Source organism: Nilaparvata lugens, chromosome 3, assembly GCF_014356525.2.
Source record: "Nilaparvata lugens isolate BPH chromosome 3, ASM1435652v1, whole genome shotgun sequence".
In the NCBI taxonomy this organism is placed as follows: domain Eukaryota; kingdom Metazoa; phylum Arthropoda; class Insecta; order Hemiptera; family Delphacidae; genus Nilaparvata; species Nilaparvata lugens.
The window spans coordinates 67,424,626-67,443,445 of record NC_052506.1 but is presented as its reverse complement, the minus strand read 5'-3'; the positions used below and the strand labels follow the sequence as shown (position 1 = coordinate 67,443,445).

Genomic DNA, 18,820 nt, shown 5'->3' with positions numbered 1-18,820 from the left:
ACAAATTGAAGTGAGTAGACTTTGGGTTTGGGGAGAACCCCTATTGTTATCCAGCAAAATTTAGCACATCGGTTACAGCCTGGATTGAACGACGCTTTATCAAGCTTTGACACGCGCGATACTCTTGCAGCGTGCAGCGTGGAGCCGACATTGAAATGGTGCCGCATTGCATATATTGTCATTGCTTCTACTTCAAACAGCCAGCATTGGTTGAATGGTGAGCAAAGGGAAGCAATATAAGGAATGCTGTAAGTTTGGCGTGAATCTCACCATAGGATCTATAGAAGGACTTTATATAGCAGTGGCATCGTAACTGTCAAAAGGGCAGTTTGTTGTGCGCTCATCTCAATAACGTAGCGCTATGATTTAGAGCACAGTTTGGCGCTATTATTAAACGTCGTTAATAACCGTTATAACTGCTGGACAACATGCAGAACAACGACTAGTGGATAGATGGATGGCATCATTATCATGAGTGGGCCAACCGCCAATCCAGTGTGGCTTATCTGCCATCGTTGCTACAATGCAGTGTCCCATGGGGTGGCCGGTGTGACCTTACTGATAACGTGGCCGGTCCTTGTCCCAGAGACTAGGCAATAACTGGTCAGAGACTGGTGTTCTAATTTTATAAATTTTTATTATTATTATTCTTAATTAATCATTTCCTCCCATTCTTGGTTTTACACAGACATTCATCCTCTCTTCATACTTTCTTCTTTTTTTTCTCATTTTATTTTTATCTTCTATTATTATTTTATTCTATTTTGTTTAATAATTATTCTTATAATCAATTCATATTGTTTACGATCACTTCAATGATTATTTGTATATTCATTATTTCATATTAATTGCATATTTCTTCATTTTTTCATCTTCTTGTATTTCAAATTGTATAATGTGTTGAAAATATTGTATTGTGTGAATGAGGCAAAATGGATTCATCCTGTTGTCTCCATTAATAACATTTTTATCATTATTATTATTATTATTAAAGAAGGAGATTTGGAAGGGTAGAGTTGGGAATAGAAGTTTGTGTTGGGCATTTTGCATAACGAACGTCACTTATTCTTCTTCTACAGGGTGAAACTTATGTACATCTTCTTATAAACGTTAAAATCAAACGTGAATCACACTAGCAAATTATGTGTCTCTCGCCTAACATTTTTGTGTTGTCTTATATTTATCATCCAAATCCTTGAGTCACTGTTAAAAGCGACTGCATCACAACGAAATGAAACAAATTTCTGCTCATGAAACTTCTATCATTAGTTATCCTGATAATATTGGATGGATATGTAAGCTATTTATAAGCTGATGTAAGCTAACTCTTCGCTTTATGAGCGGTGAAATAGTAATTCAATTACAACAATCTTGCTTCAATACCTTTTTCTGGCGCTTGTCAGATTTGAAATGAATCATCGATTATAGAATTGACGAAGTCATTCATTATTCATGGAAGAACTCGTGGAAGTACTGAATATCCAAAACACTTCGTCGCCTTATCACTGTCAGTAACGGTCTTGAAAGTGCACTGCAATATAGATTTGAGTATCGGTGGTCTCTGGTGGGAAATGCCATCATTTCATGGTCGCATTCAATCGCATTCAACTCCTCCCCACCAATCCCCTCCGCCCTATACAAACACAACAATGGCGCAGCAGCAATTCGGTCAAGAGCAAGGCAGGGGCAAGACCGCAGCACTCGAATCTGTGAGATCAAACAGTTGCGGTGGTCGGTAAGATGCCTTTGACCTCTGTGACGTCACACGTCATCATCTGTCATCCGCCCTTATGTCAAAAGCTGGTCGTTTGTAAATGATCCTGATGATGATTTTCTTGAAGATTATGCTGATTACTTTGTTGAGGGTGATGATCATTATTGAATCGATGAAATTAAACGTTGTCACGTGGTAAATTAATACCACCAAATATTTTAAAATGAACTAATGAAATATAATAGAACTATAAAATTGGAAAGAAGGTTAGACCTAGTCAAAGGATAAATCAACTCAAATCAAGTATTATTAGCGATTAGGAGTAATAGCATTATCAACAAATGATAAGAAAACATGTATAATTGTGATTTAATAATTATGAGAACCCATTGGTAAGATCAAAAAGTTATAAAGCGGCTTACTTATTATTGGCGGATTATAAAAAATAAAATGCATGTACATTGAGGTTAGAGTTACTTGTTTACATTTTGAAAAGAATTAGTCGATCTTGGATAAATCGATAATTATTAGAATCAATATTGAGCAAACCAGCTGATTATTCGATCAACCCATATGACCGGTTGAATTATATAAAATTTACTCATAAAGGATATATTATGTATACTATAGGAAGTCGATGTGTAGAAATACGAACACCCATTATTTTTGTATAAATATTTATTATAATCTAAAAAAGCATGATAAATCAAGAGTATACAAAACTCATATAAAGACTGAATGTAGTAACATCGCATGTTAGGATTTATTTATGAAATCAATTTAAGATAAACACTCCATACATTTGTATAAGAATTCTTTTTTATTTAATTTTTTCTATTATAAAGCCGAGGAAGCCCTGATTCCCAAGGCAACCAATTGTATTGAGTCTATTAAATTGAAGGCCAATCAGAGAGTAGCTTACAGAATTATTCATGGAAGAGACAAATTTTTCTAAAAACCTCCTTCTTCTGGCTTAAGATCCCGACCGGAGAGGATGCACATGGAGTTTAGGGTTTTTTCTTCTTCCTTTTAAAAATTTTTAATGAACTATTAAGCCAAACCCTTTTTTAAATGTAATGTATTTGTGTTGAATGTTAATTATCTGTGAACTCAGTGCTGTCAAGGAGTTCGTAATTTGTAAAGATTCCCATAAAAATAGCTTTAATTCGAAAGAAACTTATAAAAATCTGGATCACGCGTTAGCCCAGCAGTGACGAAAAGGAGCCTACCTAATTAATTATTGGAAATAATTAATTCAATCCACGAGAACGTCTAGAACTTCAATTCAGTGAGTGATAATTCAACGAGCTCGTTTTTTCTACGTCCAGTGGGGGTAATTAATTAATAAAAAAAGCGCTATTCCAATTAATTTGAATTAAAATAAAAAGTCACCACGTGTTGAACAATATCACATAGTCCATAAGAACATTTATGAATTTATTTAATATATGTAGGAAGCTTACTTCCATGCACAGCCCGAATTCATATAAATCCCTGAGATCTCATGTTTGAATATTAATTTATTAATTACAATTTTGTCAATTGAACAAAGTACATCATATCAAACCTATAGACCGAACAGGTTTTTATTTGCAGAATTTTATATTGATTGGAAGTATAAATACCAGTATTAAATATAATATATTTATGAATTTGAAACTCACTATTGTGAATATTAGTAAAGCCTGTGATAATTATTCAGATTTTAGAAATAGATTATTTGAGTGAATTATAGATATATCGAATATTTTATGCATATCTTTTTTATGGGAATATATTTTGTGTTTTTAGTCAGCATACAAATCGTAGAAATTTATTTTATCCTAGTTCATCTCGTGACATACAGTTTGAGCTGTTTTAATATCAACAAATATTTAGCAGCACTTAAAATTATTGAATCAAGTGATATTAATCTTATTCAGAGCACTCAATATTTATCATCCTTTGATGATACTCATCTCATATACCAGAATAAGTATATTAAGAAATTATATTAATAAGGTTCCAGTTATATCATATAAGGATCCAGAGAGCTTCCAGAACTGGCGTTGTAAGCTCTAAGGAATTTTGGAAGGGTATATTGGTGAATACTTGTATTCACGACGAGCGTTTTAAGAATCAACTAGAAACAACTATAGTTGCTCCTTATTATTCTCTAGTGATGCATGGTTACTGGTAATCAGTCATCAAATATTCTTTTATTTTCCGTATTGGTATTCTTCAAGAACTTCATAGAAGCAGCGGTAAGAATTACCAATCACCGGTCACTGAACCTTATGGTGATTATTTGTATTTATAAAATTCATGTTTCTACCACTGAGCTAGAGCTGAGGTTTGAACCCAGTAATTTTGCGAGCCGGACGGCCTTAATTTTTTGTGAATTTATTCGCAAAAGAGGGAATTTAGAGACTGCTCTTATAAATATCAGAAACATCGTATTATCTGTGAAGGATTTACAATTAAGAACTTCACAACGTATGTATTTGTTTTAGTATTCGATTGCGCTTCAGCAAAGATGATGGTGCTTCTGTTTAAGATGATAATCATTATGACCTCGTTACTAGATTTGGTAAAATATATTTGATGTACAATTTTTTTATTACGTATGATGCCCACATGAGCTAAACATGATTTTACATAATATTATAATATTTGTATTAGTATACGATTGTATTCTTGTGTTTCAGTTGTTCTATGGTTAATGATTTGATTCACGTTTGGGTTTAGATATATTGCGGTTGCCTTTTGATCGGCATAATAGCATATGTATTTTGAATGGTTTTGTGGAAATCGACTAAAATCAAACTAAACCGATTGTCTGTAATAGAATTTGATGGAAAATATTGTCTTTTGTGAGGAATATTTTCAAGTCCTACTTGTGTAGAACTTGAGGAGAATGTTACAGCTGGTAACTGGTAGAGGCTGAGAAAAGTTAATAAATGATAAAACTTCTACAGAAATTCAAATTATCATAGGAAAATTTAGCTAGAGGAAGAGTTGGCTTGGCTTCCGTTGAATTTGTTTATGAATTCAGTTCAATAATTTTTATCTTATATTGTTTGATCATATCAAAATATTATTGCTGTCTTCAATCAATTTTCTCCCCAGAGCTTTTTGCCTTCAACTGAATATTGTGATAGTGAGTTGGTTGAAGTGTTTTTGGAAAAAGTTGATATGTAATATATTTGAAAGGGGAGTGTCGCAGCTCTTCACGTTATCAGTTCATCACGTGTCTATTTTGACAATTTCGTGATAAACTGAAACAAGTGGGAAGTTGAACCGTTCAGTTTGTCGAATGTCACGGCATCATGACATTTCATGAAAGGTTATGTTTCAAAGGTAAAGCGGTAGGTTTTTTCGCTTTCAAATGGCAGTACGCTGGTATTATCCGAAATATATATTATAAATATTATTCGAATTTATGATCCTGTATTCACTGTAATTTCTGAAAGCTACAAATCCTGAGTAGCTGAGATTACAACAAACTGATACCCTCCCAAACAGCAGATCTGTAATCAACTGAAATCCGTGATGAAGTGAATGTAACCCTTTGAAAAAACTATGTTGAGTGCTTGGTCATTTAAGTACGGTTGATATCCAAATAATAATCGCAACGATGACTCAAAAAGTTGCGAACAGAACAAGTAAGTCGCGGTCGATTTCACGATGTTACTGAACAGCTTGCAATAATAAAAACATTTGAAGTCATTGATATAGATGAATAATATTATAGGTATAGGAAATCGATCGCAACATGAAATCTACATATCGACCTGACCATTCTGTTCATACCCTAAGATAAGCGTTATGTGTTCAAAATGTGTTTTCCAGGTTCATTTCTCCCCAACAAGAATGCATAAAATCAATATGAGTGTTGTTACAATAGATAGCTTGCTTGACTTGGACAATTCTAATTATCATCACCTGTACCAAGGCTGTCAGCAAGTTGAGTGTGGGGGGGGGGTTTGCTTATTGCTGTACGTAACCTTCGAACTAAGGGTAGGTGGAGAGGGGTTTGATAAGGATTGATTCTGTTCGGCGCTGAAAAGAAGATATCAAGTGGGGTGTGAAGGGGATGAATAAACAAATGCATTCTTTTGAGCAGCCTGAGTCCAGCCAAGCGTGACTTTGCACTGCCTTTGCCTGCCTACTGTGTTGTTGTTATTGCAGGGTTGCTCGCTCGTGTCGGGGGACATGGCTGTGGGAGGGAGGCCTTAGACTCCCCAAGAGCCCTAATCTATCTACTGTATATTGGTGCGCTTCCCTACATTATTACACTACAGCTTTCCATTCCCAAATCCTACCTTGCCTTTTCCTCCTATCAGGTTTCTTCCTCGTCTTGATTATTTCAACAAGGATTATTTATCTATTTTTCCCCCAATCTTATTACTCATTTTTATCATTCTATATATTATATTGTCTCAGTATATTACTATTTTTATATTTCCTCTGAGGTGGAATGAATTATATTTTGTCAGTCCAGTCTCACACAACAGTGTACATGTGTAGCCTACATGTACATGTATAATTCCACATGTGTACTTACAAGATATTATTCTTCTCAACTCTTTTTTTTAATTTCTACAAAATGTCTTATCAAGTGTGATTTTCCTCCAATGTCATTCCTTCTCAATCTCCACCTCTACTTCTTTCTATCTTCCTGTCACAACTGCTTGTAGACATCGCTGCCCAAACTTCGATATATCTCCAAATAAAAGTATAATTCTATTATATTCCTCTCTTGGTTTGTCATTCCATTTATATCTTCTCTGTCATTGCCTTCATTCTATTCCCGCTTTTTTCTCCATTTTCCTGGTTTTCTTCTGATTTTCTCCCTATGCTAATCTGCTTACATTGTTCTCACAATCGAATATTTCCCTCTTCCCCCTTTATACTTCTACAAGTACTGTATATGCTTCTCTTAGAATTTTTCCGATCAATCAATTTCTTCCAATTGCATTGTGAAACATGAGTAAGTTCCCTCCAATTCCATTCCTCTAACTATTTCCTTTCGCGGTTTTTCCAATCATCATTATCATCATCATCATCATCATCATCATCATCATCATCCTCCATCTTGATTTCTCTCCCTCTTTGCCGTATGAAAAGCAGCTTTTTCTCTGAAGCAAACCATCACTCTCCATTGCATCTTCGCGAGTAACTTTCTCACATATAGGATGCATGTCGTGCCATCTCAACCTTCTCATTCCTCCCCCACTCACCTCCTCTCTGTCCTAAAATGTACGTCTCAATAATCAACGTCGAATACTCCCCTTCACCTTCCCCCTACTCGGTCCTCATCGTTCACTGCCAAACTTCCATGTTTTCTTCTTCTGTTTTTATAAAAGAATTGTTACACTTCAACGAACATCAAAATGTCTTCATTCTATCTTGTTCGATTTTCACAAACAAAAAACTTCTTTAGTTCTTTCGTTGGATTCAAAATTTATTCATCCATAATGATTGGTATTTTGAAAAGGAAAATGGCACAACATTCATTTTTTAATCTTGTTCGGTTTTTTTATAATTCTCATGACATTGAATCCATCCATTCTTTTTCATTCAAAATAATGTATTCATAGCGGATATTTTCTTGATAAATCCGTATAACTTTGTTTCATTGATCTTTTTTGAGATATATTTGTATTATCATCATCCTGGATGGGTGTTCTTGCTCTACTTAGCTATAATATGGTGAACACTTATGTTATTTCAGATACGGTACCTTGCAATATGTTAATAGAAAATGAAAAGGTTCGATTATGTTGACTGTATTCATTCTATATAACTTGTAATAAGTATCGGTTAACGATCAAATATTATTTCTCATGAGGATCCAAGAAAGTTGCACACTTCAAAAAACCAGTAAGAGTAACGCTATCTATTTTCAAAACGTTCTGTTGCCTAGATATTTCTTTACCCCACTGAATATTACAATAATACAATACCGTTTATGTATTCACTGAAGTTGGACTAACAATGAAATTACATAATACCCTATTGATTGATTCCATTTCATATCCATTCCATTTCGGGGGTTCAATCCAATTATTGTGGATTCGTGGCAGTTGGCCAACAATATCCACTATTCCATTTTTCCTTTCACGCTCTGTTATTACAACAGCATAGAGTTGCAACTTATTGACGCTGAATCATTGAACAGAGGTGAAGCTGCGCCTATTGTTTGACAGAAGTGAGATTCACTTTCAATTGTCAGCATCAGCTGAATAGGGAAGCATTAGAAGGAATTCTGATAGTTCAAAGAGTATTTCACTATAGTTGGTGGCTCGGCTTGTAGCGGCGGCTTTAATTAAAATAACAGATGAGCGTTTAATTCGTTTCCGGCCATTACGTTGTTGGCGGGATACACGAAAATAGTTGTTTTCAATTATTGGCAGCAGTGTTCCAAATGTTCGTTTGGGTTCGACTTTTAATTAGTCACTCCGGGTTCTGTGTAATATGTTGGCTTAGCCCCACATCCATTTATTGTGGGATTCACTTCATACTGTCAGCATTGGTTGAGTTAGAAGGGATGGTGTTTTCATATAAGATATACTGACAGAGAATCTCACATGGAGTATGGTGTGTTGCGGGTTGCTCTACCAAAACGTGAAGGGGCAAATTGAAAGGCTATACACAGTACACAGAGGTTATACGTAGTACAAACGCGAAGTTTGCTGTTATGAATATCAATGATGGCGAAATGAAATCCAACCAGTAATTACGCTGTCAGGATGACAAATTTAATCGTCTTTTTTTGTTTATGTCGATATTCTAATCCCATTCGATAACAATTGAGCAGTGATTGAGTGTGGTGGCGGTGTCCGGTCGTAATAAGTGCTGACAGCTGACACGAGGGGAACGTTCACAACACTTTATTGACACTCCTTAACAATTGAAAATTGGTGTTGAGCCTATCTATGCATTTGATCTCATCTTTCGAGCATTTTTCCAATACTGCTTTTATTAATGTATACGCATGTGAACAGTTCAGTTGTCTCTGAGACCACAGTGTTGTCTCTGATGATTCTGCTTGTAATGATAGATATTCATGAAAATACGCCTTCCGAGTAGAGCGGGTAACAGGCGTTTGAATTTTCAACTTAGTAAGGAAATAAACTATTTCCTGGAGAAAGATTATCGGATATATTCTTGTTGAAGATTAATAAGACCAATGTGAAAACTTGTAGTACCTTGTAACTTTTAGAAAACTTTATTATTTACAATATCATTTTTCTTATTTAAAATTATTCTTGTTGAAGATTTTCAATTTTGTTCAAACATTTCACTTGAATTCGGCTGGTATAACTTTTGCTGACTGAGAGATTAAGAATGACAATCATTTCTTGTGAAATACATAGAATGCAAACGCGAGATAGTGTTTTCTTAATATGATGACACTCCATTCATTTCAATATTCAACTGATATCAACTTTTTCATGTTGCAGGTTCGTGTAACACATTCTATAGCATTTGGTGAGGCTTCCATATTACTATCTAATTTTTTTGCAAATTAATTATTTCGTTCAAGTGTGCTGATTTTTGTAACTTGTATAAGATTCTTTATTGTCGATTAATCAATTCCTCATGAAAAATTTCGCAATACTATTCAATATTTTCGGAAACAAATTATCTTTGAGATTTTCCATTACTGCAGTAAAATTCTATCGACTCATTCAAGCTTGTGAATGCATGAATTATGAATAAAGGGTTACAATCTTAGTGGAAATGTATTTGAGCTATAAAAAACCTTAATTCGTTTAACTACTATATTAATAATTCGACTTGAAAATTAAACTAGGTTCATTTTCAATTCTATTCAATATTATTTTTCATATTATGCATAGTATATAATACAATATCAACATAACATAGGCTATTACCTAATCTAACCTAACAAGTCATCAAACATTTTTAACTAGTCTCTGATATTAAGATCAACCTTGACGATTTCCATTCTCTAGAAAGTAGAAGAACATTCCAACTTCTGGAATTTTACTAGTTCTGGATCTGTTCTGAAAACTGAAATCAAACAACCTACTGAATAAGAAATATGAAACTCAACCTGATGAGCCTGGTTATAATAGTTCCTTGTGAATGAATGTTTTTCCCAGCTATTGTATGTTCTGTAAGCTACCCGTTGGTTGAAAAACATGGGTAGAAAATTCGGCTTATTGAATTGAATGCCGGTGCAAAGATGGCCTTCTGGGAATGCTGGTCACAAGATCCCAGGCATTTCGGTGAACCCCTCTTCTCATCCCTCTGACTCCACGTGCATTCTTGCAACCCCCGAGCATCTCTCTCCAATTCAATACTTATCTCAAACCATGAACTTATCTCAAACCATTCATCGGTTTTGGCAAATCGTCGTAATTTTTCGACTTACATTAGAGATGTGTTGAGATTTTTACTAGTGAATCTTGGGGATGGAGAACTCGCTCAAAATACCGATGATATTCTGTCAGCTGTTCTATTGAAAACTCCGGTTGGAATAAATTTTATCCAACAACTTTAATAATGAAGATTATTGTTTTTATCTATAACATTCAAGATGTACAGTAATATTTAGCACATTCTTCCACGCATTTAAACGGAGTTAGTCAAACTTATTATCAAACGAACTTAATCTGTTCAATTGATCGAATTTTAAAATTTGAAGCTGATTAATGAAAGCATTCGAATATTATAGACGAGCTTACACACCATCCCGCAAACGAATAACTTCTTAACTACTTCCTCAATACCCTTCATTACTCGTTTGAGTTCCAGAACACGTTTGACAATCTCCTCTGAGTAGCCTAATTTCATCATCTTTTCAAAGTAAGATTTCACATACATAATTCGATTGTATTACCATGTTCTACCTCTGTCACGGTATTCATCTACTGCCTGCTGAGCTACCATTTCTTAGCGAGCAGAGCGGATTATCTGTGGATGAATATTGTCAGGTCGTTTGCTTTTCTGCCTTAGCTTTGGTCGTTGCCAAATTAGTAAGCGACGCCTTCGCGCCTATCTGCAGCAATCTGCTGCTTCAACTGCTGCTTGCTTCATGATCGAGTAGGCCTTCTCTAGTCTATAGTGAAATTCACTTTAAATTGTCACATTTCCTTATAAATAATTATAACGCAACCCATTCAACATACGCTGACTGGAATGAATCTCTCTGTAGGTGTTAGACCTTTAAAGTAGTGTGAATGTGTGTTTTGGTGTGGTGGTGGTGTGTGTGTGTGTGTGTGTGTGTGTGTGTGTGTGTGTGTGTGTGTATGTGTGGTAGCTCGTTAAGTTGGCAGAAGACGTCGGCGGTGGTATGCCGCTAAACTGACTGAGATAGAGGTAATGATAGTGATAGATGGTGCGTGAAAGAGACTAAGTGTGTGAGTAAAGGAGAGAGTGAGTGAGAGAGAGTTATGAGTGAGCAGAGTATTTGGCAAGCATCGCGGCTTCTAATTAATGGACTCACTGACTGGTAACTCGCCTGCCTTGTTACCTACTCATTTACCATCCTTGTTCGTCATAGATCACACTTTCTTCCTCATAGCTTCCTCCTGGTTCTGATTCACCATCTTCATCTTCCTCTTTTTCGTCACATTTCTTCAAATCTTCTTGTTCGTCATCCAATGCTCAACAATTTTTTTTGCTTCTGTTACTGCTACCTAGAATCAGTCATAAGGTCATGCCAGAGGCCCTGAAATTGATCAGGTGCGACCTGAAAACTGACTCCACACCTCAACCAGCCAGGTCGCTTGGTAATAATTATAAATTCATTAATGATATTATCATAATTCATTTTATTGACAATTAATATGTTTCTTCCTTGTATCTTAATAAAATAAGAACAAAGATATTGGATCAATATTCCTCATCCACAATCAAACATTTCTAGATTAACACTACTGCATTATAGTTGTAAATTTTCAAGAAACGGTTTCAGTAAAAATAATGAAATTATCATCGCATGTTATATTACCCTTACGATTGTTGTATTATGGTGTATGAGAATCATGTACTGTATATTTCAATTATCATATACAGTTAATAATAGCTTCACCATCTAATGTTATCTTTCGCAGTAAGAATCCCACGATTTCTTAATATCATACCATGTACTATAAGTATCGTCAACTTCGATACTGTATTTTTCAAGTGACCATAAAAATAATTATCAATCGAATAAACTTCCCTCAATTTACTCTTAAAATTTATATACATCATATCACATAGGATCGATCATAGGACTTTCTATATGTGTGCATCAAGTGGAAAAGTCCTCTTCTCACCATCTGCTGCCTTGTAACATTATAGTCTTCAATTTTGCGTCTATTTTTGCTATGAGATAGATCAATCCATTGTTAATAAGCTCTTCTGGGGGGTTTTGATTGTCATTATAAAATATCAATTATAGTAATATTTTAATCCATATGTTAAGTATGGTCAATATCTTCTACCAACTTATGCTTTAATTTTGCCCCCTGCATTCGTTTCAAGTAACTTCAAAATTGACAAGTTATTACTAGAGCTATACTGTAATTTCAGTATTATCAAACCACAAAATTCAGCTCTCATGAATTGTTTAAATTCACTCAGAAACAATAATTACGAAGCTGCTCTTCATGTTTGCTACAAAATGTGTTCCAATATTGTCGATTCAGCAATAATTGCTAATTAGGCCAGTGCTGTTAATTTATTCGGTTGCAAACTGACTAATCCATCCCCCCACTCACACTCATTCACTTTCTCTCTCTCTCAACCGCCGCTCACCAGCAGTAGTGTACTCATTACTGTACTCAATATTGTAACCAGGATGTAACTAATTATAGGTGCTCGGCATTGGCTGGGTGAAAATGTTCGAATTTCATTCGGCCAATATAGAAGCGGTGGTGGATTTAGGTAATGTTGGTGGTGTGATTAGCTCTCTCGTCACCGCAATGCCACTCTATTAGTTTTCCTACTGTCTCTCACTTGTTCACGTTTTCTCTCTCATCATGAAATTATCTCTCTCATCATCATTACATGAGCACAAGATGAAATACATTTTCCACACACACTCGTATTTACATTTGAGATACGTATCTTTCCAGTAATGCTTTTTGTGTAGAGTTTTGCATTTCATCTTCCTCACAGGTTTGTACTTGTTCTTCTAGATTTTTTTGTTTGTGTTCTTGAGTTATGCTCTCGGTAAAAATGTAGACGTTTCAAACAAACTATTTCGCTTCCATAAAAACCATTTCTACGTTGCGATTTCGAACAACCATGATTTCGTTGTTTATTTTACATTTTATTTGTTATCACTAAGTTAGATTTCATAAAAATAATGTATAATATTATGTTATTCTTTTTTACAATAAGAATTAAATTAATTTTTAACAAACGAACACATTCTTATCATCATCACGATCCTTATTATGCTAGACCAAACGAATAAATTGAGACATCTTCCACGGCTGTTACTCAAAAATGACCACGGAGTGGTACGATGTCATGTTCATGACATTTGCGCCCGGACTAGACAGGACAATAACGCTGAAGACATACGTGGTCTGCTATCTCTTCATGGTGAATGATCTAATAGAATCAACAGTTGCCAACAGTTTGCAATTAAATAATTACATTTTATCGAATTTCGAGCTTATTTTTAATTTTAGATTAAAAAGTTACTGAACATTAATTGAAGAGATTTTCATGCTCAATCTTTGTTTAAATTGTATCTGAAGCCTGATAATTGGGAATCTGAAATCAAACTTTGTATATATGAGGCGAAGCTCCTGAAATTTTTACAGATTTGAAACTTGTGGCAGTTGGTAGAGCTTATCAATGAATTTTTTAGGTATGAAATTGATCAAAATCGTTGGAGCCGTTTACGAGAAAATCGCGAAAAACCCTGTTTTCGACGACATTTTTTTAGCCGCCATCTTGAATTGCATTTGGTTGAAATTGTTCGTGTCGGATCCTTATATTGTAAGGACCTTAAGTTCAAAATTTCAAGTCTGCTAATAGTCATTCCGTTAATTGTGAGGTGACTCACATACACTCATACACACACACACACACACACACACATACACACACAAACACTCACACACACACACACACACACACACACACACACACACACACACACACACACACACACACACACACACACACACACACACACACCACACACACCACACACACACACACACACACACACACACACACACCCACACACACCCACACACACACACACCACACACACACACACACACACACACACACACACACACACACACACCACACCACACACACACACACACACACACACACACACAACACACACACACACACACACACCCACACACACACACACACCACACACACACACACACCCACACACACACACACACACACACACACACACACACACACAACACACACCACACACACACACCACACACACACACACACACACCCACACACACACCACACACACACACACACACACACACACATACAGACCAATACTCAAAAATCTGGTGTGGCGCACTCACACAACTTTCCTTGCCGTTATGAAAATTGATCACCTGACGCGCATCTCAAGTCTTCTATTCCAAGATCTGAACCAGATGGTGACAGGACAATACGAGGGTTTAGAGTCATAGTAGCGTATCTACAAAATTCCGTTTTTTAGCTTATCTGACCTATCTAAATAACTTTTCGTGGTCTATTTAGTGACACACACGCTTATCTCATTGCATTAGCCATTGGAAAGATGAGTGGATAACGTATCTACAATCGAGTGATGAAATAAATGACACAAAAGCGTATGTTCTGTTACGCTTCTTTGACTTGAACAAAACTGAATGACACAAAAGCTTATCTTCAGTTACGCTGTAGTTAGTGACCTACATAATAGCTTATGTGTCAACTTACGCTAGTGTGACAGTAACTTTGAGCGCGAAAAAGCTCACAAAATCAATGCTAACATAACTTTCATAGCCCATAAGTCTTGATTTTAACATAACTTTTATAGCCCATAAGTCTTGATTTAACAAGATAATCAGACTAGCTTCTGTATTCTTCCTGTTTGTGTTTTATTCTGATCAATGATCACGAAAAACAGAGGAGTTTTTTTTGTGTGAGTTGGCAAAGAAATGCTTGAAGGAAGCTGATGATTGTAAGTTGGAAGAAAGTTTATTTATTTATTTATTCATTCAACTTCCAACGGTACAACACGAATTTCACATGAAAATAACATAGAAGAAGAGATACAAGCAAAGAATATATAGATAAATAATAATATACAACAATAAAAAACATCTATGTGGATAGTTTGAAAGACAAAAATTAGAATACAGAATGAATCATAGTTAACATACAATATTACATATAAGTGAAAAGGCCCATGGAAGTTTACCACAAGGGGCATAAACAAGGAAGGGAACACCAAAATCACACCATGCAGGTATCTCTTCATAGTTCTCCTGAGAAAGCCCAAGGACACCCCAAAGAAATCAACATCAGCTGCAGCAGCCTCACAACCAGAGCGAAGTATTCTAGAAAGTCCACTATTATAGGCATAGGCTGTTGTGTGAGAGCATCTGCGGAAAATGGAACCTTGAGCACATTCCTCTTGGAACACAGATGTTAATACTAGCCAGAAGTTCAGGGCAGTCCAGATATCCATTGACAGTCTTGAAAAGAAGGACCAGGTCATAGTGTTCCCACCTCAGAACCAAAGGGAGGAGATGGACTGTCCCTTAATCTCCTCCACAGGAGCTTCAAAGTACTTGAAACCCATCCTGCAGCTCAGCATCCTCACGAAACGTCTCTCCACACTTTGCAGCAGGTTAATCTGGTACAGATGGAATGGTGCCCAGATAATAGAGCCATATTCCAACACTGGAAGAACAAGAGCCCTAAACAAAACCAAGACACTCTCGGGAGAACTGAAATCCCTGGTGAACCAAAATATAGAGCCAAGGAGAGATCTAGCCTCTCCAGTGATCACACTTATGTGATCCAGTGGGCTAAGAGACTGAGTCATAGTCACTCCAAGGTCCTTGAAACTGCATACTCTTTTCAAAGGAATGCCTCTCAAGGAGTATTGAGAATCAAGTATACTTGTTCCATGCTTGAAATACATTACAACACACTTGGTTACATTCAGAGCCATACCATTATCAAGGCATCACAAATCAAGGTTGTTGAGAGAATTCTGCAGAGATTCATGTCCTAAGTCTTGCAATACCCTGTCGAATAACTTGACATCATCAGCATACATTAGAAACATGGATGATATGAAGCTTTTAATGTCGTTCATAAACAAATTGAAGAGGAGGGGGCCCAAATGGGATCCCTAAGGGACTCCAGAGGGAGCCAGGAAAGGAGATGACATATGACCCTCAGAGTTCTGAACATCAGAGTTCTGTCCCTCAGATGGCTGTTCAACCACTTGAGCATGACACATGCACCTCATAACTCTCCAGTTTGGCAACCAGGAGAGAGTGGTTAACTCTGTCGAAGGCCTTTGAGAGGTCTAAATAAAGACAATCGACCTGGCAGGCATCCTCAAAGGCACTCATCACATACTCCTGGAACAGGAGGTGGACACAACCCTGCTATGTAAAACAAATACCTGATTTTCACAAGTGTGATTTAGCTTCCATATTTTTGGAGTTTCAGAATATGAATTACCCAGTTGCAAATTTTGATGATAATCATTAGATCTGAGGAGCATTTCAGTAATTTCTGTAGGTATATGAGCTTGACCATCAAGAGGTTCACACTCATGAGAAAGGTTCATGTCTCTTGTGGTTCCATTGAATTAGGAAGATTGATTGTAGCCAAGAAAACTGCTCATAGAAAGTATAAGGCAATTGGTAGTATTCAGCTCTATGAAGTTTTTTGCAATTTGAGGGATCAATGTCGTGTTTTGACAAGAAGGTGTTATACAATAACTATTTACTTGAATTAGAGGAATTTGTTTAGACAAATTCTAAATCTTTCTGGACTCATGTGGATGGTTTGAGAAAAGGCTCAGCCAGACCTACTTTTATGAGACTGGACACAAGAAGTGCTGCAACTCCTGTTGATAAGTAGTGTGAACTCTTTGCTGATTATTTTTCATCTATTTTTGTGCAGGACACGGTTAATGTCCCGACATTTGATTTTCGTTGAAACCAGTTAGTTCCATCCTGCTGCATTACTCCAATCAATATTCAACGCAGATTGGAAGCTCTGAATGTTGGCAGAGGAACTGGGCCTGATGAAATATCCCTTCCTGTAATTAGGTTTTTCTGTTCTGGCCATTCACCTAGCCATACTGGCTCTGCCTTGCTGGAGCTTGGTGTCTTCCCCAGAGATTTCAAAAACAGTTTCTTGGTACCTATATACGAATCTGGAGATCGAGGTGATGTAAGAAACTATAGACCTATTACAATACAGTCTGTAATTGCCATGGTCTATACCACCTGTATTTCCACCTGCATAAAATGATGAGCTTTGGTGATAAATAGCCTATCATATTCATTGAAGAGAGTGAATAATTTGAAGAGAATCATTGAGAGAGATTCCAATGTAATTTTAGTGTAATTGTTTCATAATATTATGTGATTTTCAGTCATTCTCAGAGTATTTCTATTGTATTTCAGTATTCACTTTTTCAGTCCTTTAAAGAAAATGACATTAAGAAATGATGAGTTTTGGTGATAAATATCTATAGGCTGTAGTCATTGAAGATAGTAACATTTTCGAGTTTGATTCAAGTGTTATATGAAGAGGCTGGAATTTTCGAATTTAGTTTTAATGTTATTGTTTCATATTTTCTCGAATTCCGAGCTTATTTTTCAATTTTAGGTGAAAATGCTACTGAACATTAATTGTAGAGATTTTCATGCTGAATCTTATCCACTTGAAATTTTTTGTTTAAATTGTATTTGAAGCCTGATAATTGGGAATCTAAAAACGAACTTTACATAGATGGGGTGGAGCTCCTGAAATTTTTACAAATTTGGGACTTATGGCAGTTCATAGAGCTTACCAATGACTATATTATGTATAAATTTGATCAAAATCGTTGGAGCCGTTTTTGAGAAAATCGCGAAAAACCCTGTTTTTTGACAACATTTTCGCAATTTCAGCCGCCATCTTGTATTGAAATTTTTCGTGTCGGATCCTTTTAGTGAAACGACCTTAAGTTCCAAATTTCAAGTCATTCCGAGATTGGGAGATGAGATATCGTGTACACACACACACACAGACCAACGGAAAGCAATACTTTTCTTACCTATGGTAATAGGGCAAGGAGAGTAATAACCATTTTTTTGGACTCAGGGGACCTTGAAACGTATAGAAATGTGGGTACTTTAATTTTCTTCGTAAAGCGATACTTTCCTTGCCCTATTTACCATAGGTAAAAATCAGACTATAGAATTATTCATCATAAATCAGCTGTCTAGTGGACTATAATAGTACCCGTTCAAAAACATCGACATCTTGAAAATGTATCTTTCCATCAACGTTAGTAAACAGTTGACTATAATACTACCTGTTAAAAAACATCGAACATCTTGAAAATGTATCTTTCCAACGTTGTAGACAGTTGCAGCCAGACCTGATAACAGCGCTCACACTCACATTCCGGGACGACACGTCACGGTACGATAGGACAGAAGGCTCTGTTCATTCAGGATTTTTTCTAGACATTTGGAATTGATGAATCATTTATTAATTTTTGAGAAAACATAACAACAGGACAATGTCACTTACTGAGCGCGAGGTCTACTGCTCACAGAACTACTAGTTTATTCATTCATCACATTGTGTACAAATACTTAACATGAGGAAAGGCACAACAGGCTCATGCCCAAAACTGTCCCATTTCCAATTTATACTGTCCAAATCAAAATGTTGGCTATGTCACTTTCACTTCTCAAAATAAAATTTACGCTCGGCATACTCAGATAAACGAGCAAATTTTGAATCAAATAGATACTATTAGACTCTGAAATTAAAAAATCTAGAACAGTAACTTAATAATTATTTAAAAAGTCTAAATTTTGAATGAAAGAAGAAATTATATATATATATATATATAACAAACTCGAGCTCTACTCAAGTTTCAAGTAT

General features: G+C 35.9%; 1 protein-coding gene across 2 annotated transcripts in view; it reads left to right on the top strand.

The window, feature by feature from the left end:
• LOC120348828 (cysteine-rich motor neuron 1 protein-like) overlaps window positions 1-18,820 on the top strand; it is a 403,315-nt gene that overhangs the window by 338,816 nt on the left and 45,679 nt on the right. The window contains exon 2 of one of the 2 annotated variants that reach the window (XM_039424385.1): window positions 9,163-9,190. The exons of the other annotated variant lie outside the window; for it this stretch is intronic. Coding sequence (XP_039280319.1) covers window positions 9,163-9,190 — 28 coding nt within the window. The remainder of the gene's footprint in view (window positions 1-9,162; window positions 9,191-18,820) is intronic. 2 annotated transcript variants of the gene reach the window in all.